General features: G+C 33.7%; 1 protein-coding gene across 9 annotated transcripts in view; it reads left to right on the forward strand.

Moving 5' to 3' along the window:
• Window positions 1-12,340, forward strand: part of LOC106664006 (paired box protein Pax-5) — a 130,656-nt gene that overhangs the window by 85,080 nt on the left and 33,236 nt on the right. For all 9 annotated transcript variants that reach the window (XM_014389349.2, XM_014389345.2, XM_024227408.1 and 6 more), the window contains one exon: window positions 11,682-11,847. In XM_014389349.2, the coding sequence (XP_014244835.1) occupies window positions 11,682-11,847 (166 nt within the window). The remainder of the gene's footprint in view (window positions 1-11,681; window positions 11,848-12,340) is intronic.

Raw genomic sequence — 12,340 nt, forward strand, 5'->3', positions numbered from 1 at the left:
TGTCAGATTTTATGGACAAAACTCGAGATAACAATTTTAAAAGTCAAATCTCCATTATGAAAATAATTTCCATATCAAAAATAAATGATTTTATGGTAAAAATTCATAAAATATTTTATTTCGGACAGATGGACCTCGCTGCAGGTTTCACATTGGAAAGATGATATTTTCATTTTTAGGCACAGCGCAAAAGTTCAAAGTAAAATAATTTGTACGGTTGTACACATAAATTTCAAATTTATTATTAAAAAGAAGCCTTTTTGGAGAATACGTAAAATTCAAGATTTTTACTTATTTGTTTTGTGATATACAAGTTTGTTCTTTTGCAAGACAAGAAGAAGGTAAAATTTTTATCATTTGTAATAAGAGTTTATTTACTATTTCATTAAAAATTTTATTTGTCCAATTAAAATAAAATAAAGGATTTTCTTTTGTTCCGAACTTTGTAAAGAAGCAAAGGGGGCTCGAATGACCGGTTGACACCCTAGTCGAACACTCGAATCAATTACCAACCCCTCGACTAAACACACACTCGAGGTAATGGGATTAGAGACAAGCCAATGAGTTGTAAAGGCGTATCTATCTGGCCCATCTACCCCAGACCATTCTAGTGGGCCAACCGGTCGCCGCAGATAAGTCCGGACTGATTTTTTGTTGTCAAGTGATGTTTGGATTAGGGGTGGCAAAAAGCGGATTACATATGTAGCCTCGGTGGGATTCCCTTTTGAAAAACTCAGGGCAAGGACGTAACGGGATTCTTCGGCGTAATCCTCAAAATGAATGGTTCGATCGGGGTGCCTCCCTTAAGCCGGGACATTGTGTCATTTCGGATTAACCAAAAATAAACAGATTGGATTGTTTTCACAAAGTGTAAAATCACATACTTTAAAATCCTTTGTTATACAAATTTTGTAAAAGTATTTTAATTAAATTTTGAAATAAGCGAGGCGATCGGCTTGATCGTAAGGGTCTGTTGTTGAGTTTTGCTGATGGAGTCCTTTTTATTATACATACCAATCACGAAAAAAGCAGATAGACGGGACATAGCAGCAAGAATATACAGACCAAAAATGATCAGAAATGTCCAAACTACAACAATATGTGTAGTATTTAGTGATTGTTAATTAATGACTATTTAGAGATCAGAAATAGAAATGAATCAATGATAAGCTAAAAAATTTGCTTTTGCAATCTCCATTTAAACCACAATTAATTCTATACTATAGTAATTTGTCCATCTAACTATTTATTAATTATGATTATTTGGAGATCGTGACATGCGGTCTGGTGTGATGTAGGTTTAGAAAAACATTTTCTTTATCGTGCCAACGTTTCCATCTTTATTGAGATCATACTTAGGGCTCAAATTTTGTATTTTCTGTGTAGTTGTGTGAGGGTTGTGTGTCATGTTGAGAGGATTCAGAACACTATTCAGAAAACCCACACTTTGAGCCCTGAAGATGAAACTTTAGTGGCACCTTCAAAAAAGAAACAAGGTGTAAATCACCCCAATACTTTTAAAACTCACTCTCAGCCCGGAAGACAAGAATGACACATTTACAGGAAAAACAAACACTTTGAGCCCTGAAGATGATCTCTGTAATGATCGAAACGTTGGCACTATGAAAAAACTGTTTTTATAAACCTACGTCACACCAGACCGCATCACACGATCCCCAAATAATCATTAATAAATAGATAGATAGACAAATTACTATAGTATAGAATTAATTGTGGTTTAAATGGAGATTGCAAAAGCAAATTTTTTAGCTTATCATTGATTCATTTTCACTCAAGACACACGAAAACAACATACTTTTACAGCTTAAAAATTGATACATGTTGCTTTTTTGATAATTTTGATTTCCCTAGTGATCTCAATGAAGATTGAAACGTTGGCACGATAAAGTAAATCTTTTTCTAAATCTACATCACACCAGACCTCATATCACGATCTCTAAATAGTATACAACTATATATTTTCTATAGTTTTTATATTTATGATGTTTTTAAAATACTGAAAGAGCCATAAAACGTATGTCCAATCTATTTGAAGCAGACTGACTTATTACGAAGCCCGCTTCTTTCAAAAAATTTGTCAACTTCTTCCGCGTCAAATTCTTTCATTTGTTTTTTATTTGCAACTTAAAACTTTTTTTTGGACGACGGTTTTGTCAAAAAACTCAAGTTTCACTTATTGCATAAAATTACAATCCAGGAGTAAAATAATGAGCCTACGAAATATCAGAGATGGCAAAAATCCTGGTTTATCAACTAATGAGTTTTGCCTTACGAAAAAGCAAATCAGCAATAATAACTCCATTAAAACATAAAATAGAAAGCAAACGATAGTTAATAGCTATAAATAATTGACCTGTTACAAGCATTGCAAAAAAACCTAAGCTGAATCAAAAACTCTAAAAAGACACAGAAATAACCATTGTTTTATGCTTCTTAATGGAGGATATGTAGGTTTTTATACTGCATTAATCACGTCTTGCTGTCGTCTTAGCTCTCATTATCGTGGACTAAGGTGAGGTAAATATTGAGACATACAATGAATGTGGAAATGCCGAAACGTATCAGACAAGCAAACCAACGAGTATATGCAGACCAGGATGATCGTAAAGGACTAAACTGAACCTTGATAGTATCGATAAAATTTAAGGGTGTTTTCGACTGTAAAACTTCATTTTCATACTCAAACAGCCCCGGCTTTAAAAAATAGCAAGATTGAAAAATCGCCATAAAAGGATCATAGTTTGAGAAAATTCGGAAAAATCGATACATTTCCCGATAAGTATCGTCTTAACAGCACGTTATACAATAAGGTGGGGCATTATTCAATTGAGCCGATTGCGAAAACGGCCGGCCATTTTATTTGATTGCGTCAAAAGAAACTTCCATTGTAGGAGGTTTGCATCACAAGTTTCGATACGGTCGGAAAAACAGGACTTTTCGCGGAAAACCGCCTTTCGGCGATACGAGGGGAATTGAAAGGGGGGCCGCCCAGAAAGAGATTTTCTAAAAAGTTATTTTTACCCTGCTCAACATTTGTTTTCATCGAAATCGTTTCGGTTTGCTTTTCTTTATTTACTTTCCAGCCCAGGACACCATCCGCAATCCCAATCAGGAGGAAAATTATGAATTTTAGTACCCCGTTAACCTTGAATCCAGCATATTAACAAAGTTTTTCTTCCAATCAAAGAACAAACAATTCTCTTCTGATTCATACAGATGGACTAATGAAAACAATTAAGTCGTAAAAAATCTTAAACCAATCAGTCTATTAACAATTATGAAGTAGTACATTCGGGATTTCCTTTGCAGAAAGTTTTTAATTTTTGTTATATCCACAGTGGAAACTGGTAAACATCGATTTTTGCCTAGTTCTTGACCTTTCAAAATCCCAGAGTTTAATTAAGGGGTTGGGAAGAGGGTGGTGAAGTGTTCATATCACATTTTCCATGTGATAAATTACAAAATAAAGCGACCTTACAGTACCACGAATTAAAATAAGAAATACAAAATTAGACAATTCCATAGTTTTTTCACTGAAAAGCGTTAAATGCAAATGGTACATTTATTCAAATAAAAATCAGAGGGATAGCTTAAAAAATGTGTTATGTGTTGAAACAACATACTTCAAAGATCTATCCACGTTCTCGATTTACATATACAATTTGAAATTAACTTTTGAAAATGTTATTTTCTGGCAGCTTACGTTTTAGGGGAAAAAAGGCAGTAGTAATGAATAAATCAACTAAAATGAATGTAATAGTTCATTCCTAAATAAAACCATTCGCGAGGTTTATATATTATTTTTATACTGGAAAAAATGATCAAATATAAATTTTAAATTTTGAAAGGTTAAGTAGAGGGATGAAAACTACTTTTTTATGAACAGCATAGTTTCATCTTGTAATTTTGGTGAAATTTGTTTTTACAGTTTGAGTTTAGTGTTTCTATCTTTTTTTATTCTCCTATTTTGCAGAAGATATTTTAGTTAATGAAGAGGTGTGGTTTCTGCCTTGGTGAAGGGTTGAGAGAATTCCTCATCGAAAAAATGGAAAGAGCCAATGAACTGGTTCGTTTGCAAAACAAATAAAGTCAGGAAAGAAAATTTAGAAAGGACCTGCAAAACTTTGGCCTGAAATATTATAATTCGATACAAAGTTCAAGTCCAAAACTCCCAGAGCTGCCCTTCATTTAAATATAAAAAACAAATTGTTTAGGTTCTATCACTTTTGGTTTATATAATATTCTTATAATGGAATTTATTGTTCACTTTTTAAGATGTGATTTTTTTTATCGATCATTTTCCTGTCTTTTTATGCTATTTTACAAGAGAGTTTTTAGTTAATAAAAGGGGGTTTCTCCCTTCGTGAAGGACTAAGGGAATGCCTATTGAAGAAATGGAAAGAGCCAACGACTGGGAATGAAATAGTTTGTTTTCAAAAGGAATAATGTCAAGAAATGAAATTTAAAAATGTCCATTGGTGAGAAATGAACGTTGGTCTGAATCGTTTTTCGATTTGATATAAAGTTCAAGTCGAGAAGGGTTTTTTTATTTAAAAATTTAAAAATTGTTCTATCTCCATTGGGTTCTAAATTACCTATTCTTTCAATATATCGTCTAAATGAATATTACTGAATTGCGAGATTTTTTCTTAAAATAGTAGTTTTGTTTTTTTGATTAATTTGAAATTCCTTTCTCATCGTTTTGGTGGATTAGTTTCTTATTTTTTTATCTGAATCCACTACTGCAAATTTTTACAAATGTACAAAAGGAACAAAAGTTACAATAACACAGAGAAGGTAAAGCCGAAAAAAAACTAAGAGGAAAGTCATTCCAAAATGATCGGAAACGACCAAATTGAATGATATTGTTTAAGTGGTCAAAGGATGTGTTTAGGAGGTGATGAAAAATACAAAATTATTCGTTGACTGTGTTTTTGGACTAGGGTTGTACTTATGTTCTAAAGGTTAACGTGGTTACTACTATTTTCCATCATCTCCTAGGACGATCGCTGTTTGGTTTCGAGTTCGTCGAAATGTTTTTCCCCTTTGGAGAGATTGTAGGAAATGAGCGGTCGCCCTCTTCGGGGTTATAAATGATACAGACACGTGACTCCGAAAAATAAAACGTATAAAAAAGAGAAGTTTTCCTATTGCATTTCCTCTGCTCTTAAGAAAGAAGGGGGAGGGTCTGGTTTTTTTTTCAAGTCCGTGCTCGTCATGTACAATTTATCGGCATAGCCAGGAAGTGGGGTGAGTCCACTTTATTATATTATAATAAAAAGGGGTCCGCTTTTATTTCCATATGAAGCGGAATAGCTAATGGATAGATTGCTATCTGAATATGTGAATCTGTTGACAAGCGTATTAAGATTTGGCGATAGTGAGAGTCCGATGGGGGCCCTTGGTCCGGCAGATGTCACGGGCTTCCGGACGAAATTTTCTGATGTTTTATCTATCGTGGAAATTAGAGGTGTGAAGTAGTACAAAAGACGGCCCACGTGAATGAGCCCATTCAATGAAATGGTTTGATTCATGAAGAAGGCCCGTGACCGAGACGAAAATGGGAAGTGCCTCTTCACAAGACCACCTAACTTCACCACAACTGCCTTGAACGCGCTCACTCATGTCAACGCTCCTAATTCTTAACCACCTAAATTGTTTAAACTTAAATCGACTCTTAATGGTAGTTGGTTCGTCGTCAAGTGGGTAACTTATGCTGGACAATTGAATATTTCTTTGGTTCAACTATTCTCGTTGGATTTTACTTTACACTCAGCGTTTTGGCTTCATTCTTCATTCAGAGCAACATAACAAAACCAGAAGAAAAACAATCACTGTTAATCAGTACAATACGAATTTAATGCCAAATGAACCCCTTAAAAACTCTCCCGATATAAAATCTTTTGTTATTAAACGACCATGTATAATTAGAGAATAACTTAAGAACGGAAAAACCTTTATTAATTGCGTAACCAGTTAAAGGTAGTCGATTGTTCGTTGTTACGCAATTTAAAAAATAATTATTCACCGTTTATGATGCCGAACCTTGACTTCTTTCTCATTAGATTATTTATTCCAGACAAGTCAGCTCTGTTGTCCCTTTCTTTCTCTAGCCTTTCTATGGTAATTTTTCTTATCTCGATATCAAGATTTAATTGAAGGTACACATCTCAATTATGTCAAAAACGTGTTATTATGCGTTAGAAACCTGTTAAAAGACTTTAATAGTATTTTATTGGTATGTCATAAATTTATTGTGGTTAACCTTTAATGACCATCCTGGTCGGCCTGTCCTCTCTATATTTTTCCGTATTCCTTTCTCCGATATCAAAATAATAAAGCAAAAATAGACGGACCTAAACCTTAAAGTCTGGATTTAAAAAGGTAGAAAAATGTGCTCCTGGTGATTATCTATAGAATGTTTTCTCAAGAACAAAGAAAAATCACAGAGTTATATAATTTTTGAACAGGTTGTTTACTAAAATTACCGGAAATAATATTAAATAAACGAACCTTCTAGAAATATACTAACTAGTTTAGCCTTTAGGATAAGTATATTTTAAATGGACAAACTTTATATGTTTGTTTTGGCATATTTTAGTAAATTAAGTAAGTTCATAGTAAAATAGAAATGGTGGATGAAGTCGGGCTAATAAACACTATTAATACACTTCCTAAATAGTTACTATATATTAATCCTTAAATATCACAAGGCTGCAGTAAAATGTCTTATCATCATTGACATAGCTTACGTGCAACATGGCAAAAAACTGTCTATTGTTAGCAAAGTGTTTGCAATCAATTGAGTTGTATAATAATTATTACATAAAACAATAGAAGAAAAAAATCAAAATTTGTTTATTTAATTTTGACGTTGATTGACTGGTTTATAAATGCTTAACTCCGCACATGTTCCCGCTTTTTATCCAACACTATACTTTCACGCTAATAAATACATGCAATCTCAATAAACTTAAAACGAGATATCTATATACATTATATACAACAAAACAGCCCTGGTTTCTCCAGGAATTAATAACAAATACGCCATGCCTGCACAATTCTCATATCGGGTGGTATTCCTACACGCTCTCTATATAGAGCCAAAGAATTACATCAATTAAGTCGTACGAATCGAACAATCTTTCTTTGCAAGCCGGACATGCGGACATGTTTCAAAATCTTTGCCTATTCTTAATCAACTGAGGATGATTATTCTTCTTCTACGATTCAGATCCTCTGACTTATCGACCGTGCTTTTAATACATAGGAACTCCTCTGCGTATCTAACCCACTAGCGCTTTGATTTCTTTTTTATCATATTTTTTATTGAAGTTTTAGCTTCAGAGGACCGGTGGTCAGGCCCGGAATTTGGGACGTCCTTATCCTTAGCAACCTCGTTCGCTGTTTATTTACCCTCCAGACTCAAATCACCTTTCGCTGAGTCGCTCTAATTCAGAATATCTCTACAAAAAGATGAGGACGAGAGGGTCCAGAAGGATCAATCACAGACAGAATAAATTTGATGTTAAATACTAATGAATCAATCATATTTCAGATTAGTAATTATTTCTAATTTCTAAAATAGTACTTTTTTTTAAAGCTATTGAAGTACAAATAATATAAACTGTAAATAATTTATAGCGATTTAGCACCATTAATAGACTGTTTTAATGTGCCTGTAAAGTTCTATGCAACCAGTGGGTATTAAAAATTATTTACACATAATTTTTTTTTAATTTATGACAAATGTTATCTACTGCTCTGAAAGTTCTCTTTAGTATTCTCTTTCATATAAATTTTCTGCCAGTTTTTATAAAATACAGATTTTAAATTTAGTCAGGTTTTAATAATCATGACGAAAATAAACTGTCATCTGGCCTATTCAGAAATATTTAAATTCCCCCGTAGGAATTATATATATGAAGAGGTATGTTGGAGATTTGCCGAATTATATGCGGATATAAAAATATGTTCGTTTCAAGCAAAGGAATGCGTCTTACTATTGTTAGTGCGCCCATAAATTGCAAGAGATGGCTGCATAGCTGTCAACATAATTAATAGAAAGATTTTTTTTACAATAAAGGAGAAATAAATCTGTTTTCATATAAACATCTTATAACGCAAATTAATTACAGTCTTTTTAGTATATTTTTGATTTTGATGAACCTTTTGATTTATTTAGCAAAAAGAAATAAAGAATAATGCTCGACCTATTTTTTGACTTTTATTCAAAAGGGGAATAAAAAAAATTGGCCTACACTTATAGTACACATCAGATGGTGTATTAAGAAACATTGGACGGTAGGTACATAAGGGAGCGAGAGTATAATGGAACCCACCCTTGGCTTTGTGTCCTACCTACTCGTAAATCATGAGGGAAAGCATATTGTGTGACGACGAACCTCCCTCAACGGGCCGCACAAGTCTTCCGTGTATAATATACCCGAGCGGAAAATTGGAGCCGCCTTTTCACGATCCGACTTTTCCAATTGGTTCGATAAATGATAAAAGGCCGCTCAGTTTTGGAGGGGAAAAGTACGACCTGTTAACGCAACCGGGTCTTCTCGAGCGGCATGCATATTCATACGAGCACTATCTACCTCACGACTTCAAATCATGACGGTGTTTATTGCGAGGAGATTCTCGAGGGTTGATACACTTAAATATCCGTGATAGGTTGCTTATTCAAACCCTCTTTTTTTCTTCTCTGGAATGCTTTGCCAACTTTCATAACTTATCCGATAATAAACTAAAGTAGCCACAAATTAAAATGTAATGGCTACTAGTCACCTAGGTTAGAATGCTAAAGTTAATTTGGCAATCGTTCCATTTTACAACGCATAAACGCATAAAAACCCTAGATGAATCAATAATAGTTAACAACAATATGCATTTAATCTCGATTGATTATCGGTTAGATCCGACCACGCACCTTCGGACTACCGCTTATTCCAAATTCATGAGTATCTTTTTACCAGTCGTATTCAATATTGGAAAAATGTTGTTTTCTCTACTAAAACCCTTTTGTGCCATGTCTTTAAAAAATGTAACTTATGACTAAATAAACACCTAGAAAACGAACAGACTTGTACTGCAGCTTAGCAAAGAAAGCTGAAAGTCTATTAAATACGGAATGAAAAGTTAACAAAAGCAATGAAAGAACATAACACCAAATATGAACACTTAATCTTCGGTTTTGCTGAATGAAAAGAAATCAAAAATTAAATTTAAAAGAATATATCAATGAAAATAAGTTAAATCTTGCCTTGCATGGTAATTAAGTTATTCTCATACAATAAATTATCTCTGTCTTTCTGCTGAGTAATTTAAAGTCAAGGCTGGCGTACTGCAAGGTAGCATCCTAGGCCCCGTGTTATACTTGCTGTATACCGTACCAGTGATGGAAAACATAACCGTCGCAACATTTGTCGATGACTGCCGAAAAACGAACCGGCTGCGAATGGCAGTGAACAGCATCCATAAATGGACAGATAATTGGAAGGTGAAAATAAGCGACTAGAAAAACGTACTTGTAAATTTCACAAATAGATATTTAGTAGACAAACCAAACGTCTTCAATGGTAAAGCAGTCCTTGACAATAGAGAAAAAATTAAATTTTCATATATCAAAAAGAAAAGAACTTGATTTCAAATACCTTCAACTTTATTGGTTGCTGGGAAGGAATCCCTACGATAAACTGTGACGCTAATGAGTGGAATTTATTATTTATCCATTTCTAAATTAATCATTGTAAAATTAATTGATATTCTCATTTGATCAGTTTTAATAAATAAATGTATTAATAAAAAAGTCTTATTGTTAGTGCTGAAACCAAAAATTTATACAAACTTTTAGCCTCTTCTAATATTTTAGGGCATAATAAATCAAAGAAGATATTTTTGTCTAATAGTCTAATAAACAGGGCTAAATAAAATAATACCAATGTGGGAAGTTTAGGGGCCGACAATTAGCTGAGCACATCGCCAACCTCTGTGGGTTTTACTTATTTTTGGTCTTTCCCGCTTATTTTTCAACCTGCAGTCATTTGAGCGTCTCGATTCTGTTACTATCTGCTTTTGCATGACAATTAAATCGATATCTTAAAATGCCTCTAATAAATTACATTCATTGTAATAAACAGACATAAATACAACACAGACACACAAAAACATCAGGCAAATTAAAAGAAAGTGCGATGATTCCTCCTTCATATAGTTCATGATTTGAAGATAGTTGATATACACCTGATGGCTGTTTTATCTTAATTGTCTGATTAATCTCAACTTATCAATGCTCATGCGTAAATACAGTGATCGCCGAGACTCGTGCTAAACATACAAAAAATGTACAGTATTTATCAAGATAAAATCTTCTAGATGCTACTTATATCGGAAATTTAAAAAAAATTCCAGGTTCTGCCTGTTACAAATTAAACTATTTTCATTTGATTCTAATTCAGAGTGGTTAACCTCGAAATATATTATAATCAGATCTTTATTAGCTAATCTCAATTCGATAGATTTAGTGTGGCTTTCTTTATTTTGTATTTTATGCAACAAAATTTTACGAAAATTCTTTATTTAAAAAAGGGTTGCAATGCATTTCAGGGCTCCGTTCGCCCCCTTAGTCACGTTTCAGATAAAAATCTGCTTATGAGCCCTATTTTAAATAAAGAATTTTCATAAAAAACGTTGCATAATAATAATGCAACAAAACCACCTTAGATCTATAAAACACAAATGTAACAACAAGAAAAACAACATATAAAAACTCACTTGTAAAAGTTGGGTTTAGATAATAAAGAACAAATCTTTGTAACGAGATCAAATTTGGTTAAGATCCATTCTATTTTGAGTTTTTGTGTACTTTGATAGATACTTTGATCAAATTATTACTTTGATAGATATGATTTTCCCATATAATCTTTTTTCGAGTTCTGACGTATTATTTAAATCCCTTAGATTGAACCCTATAGTTTTCAAGACTGGTACAACCAAATTTGTGAATTTTTACATTTCATTAATTTATCCAGAATTTAGATAATTTGCCATAATTGATCAAACAACAAGGCTTTCTAATTAAAATAAGCGAAATATGAAATCAATACTTGAAATACTATATAAAATAAATGTTACGGCATTTCTTAAAGCAGATATTTCGAAACCGCAATCAGGTGTAAAATGTCAGCCGGCTTGGGCTTTTTGAAGTCCCAAATCAGAGTAAAGTAGTCAGGGAGAGGCCAGGTAAAAGGCTTCCTTTTCAAAAACTGATGGTCAGATGATGAAGATCTCAGAACTCTAACGGTACAAGTCTATTGAATTTACTTTTCAGGCTTGAAAAGATGTTTAATAGTGATTTACTGAGTATTTAAAGGAAGATTGATTTCACATTTAGACAATTCGTTGTTCAGGATGTGCTGAAATTTCCAATTTTGAGTTTGTGAATTATACTAGAAATACTATGAGAAGAAATATTGATACGCTTGATAATTATCTTTATTTTTTAATTAACGTATCCAATCGATGTTAGTACAGTAGAAAGAGGTGAATCACGTTTAACGTTTTATATTGTTTCAACGGTATCGTGAAAAATAAATATTCTCCGCTTATTATTTCGCATTTGAATTAACCTTTTTTCTTTCTTTTTATCTGTTCAGGTCATGGTGGTGTGAACCAGCTTGGCGGTGTGTTTGTAAACGGGAGGCCTTTACCTGACGTCGTGAGGCAAAGAATAGTCGAACTGGCCCACAACGGCGTCAGGCCATGTGACATCTCACGACAGCTCAGGGTATCCCACGGCTGCGTCTCAAAAATCCTCTCGAGGTAAGTACGAAAGCGAAAACCGGCGTGCCCGAGTACGGGACCGGCTCGAGATTCATTATCAGTTGTTATTACTCGTTTCTAATGTGATTTATTACAAACGGCCATCCTCGGAATTTGAACAAAGGAAAGTCGTAACGATAAAAATGTAATAAATCCTAACGGTCTCACCACCTCCGAGTCAATAAATACACAAAATAACAGACCATGTCGGACAATATGCGTGAAAAGGAATGATTAATAACGTGATGGGCTTTTCTCGGCCGACTTGTTTAGGTGTTAATAATATATAGCGTTCGGAGATCGGGTGTTACGATGGGACTGGGTCTTTGGATATCTTGATGACGAAAACCACCGTCTAATTATTAGAAAGGAGATTGAGCGACTCACGTCTATAAACTGCGAATCTGACCTTTAATTGCTACTGGCTGGACCGTACACGATCCAGTTTATAGTAAAGTTAATTGCTTTCCGATTTGCTGAAAATAATTCGGAA

Source organism: Cimex lectularius, unplaced genomic scaffold (assembly GCF_000648675.2).
Source record: "Cimex lectularius strain Harlan isolate CLEC.00 unplaced genomic scaffold, Clec_2.1 scaffold86, whole genome shotgun sequence".
NCBI classification, from domain to species: Eukaryota; Metazoa; Arthropoda; class Insecta; order Hemiptera; family Cimicidae; genus Cimex; species Cimex lectularius.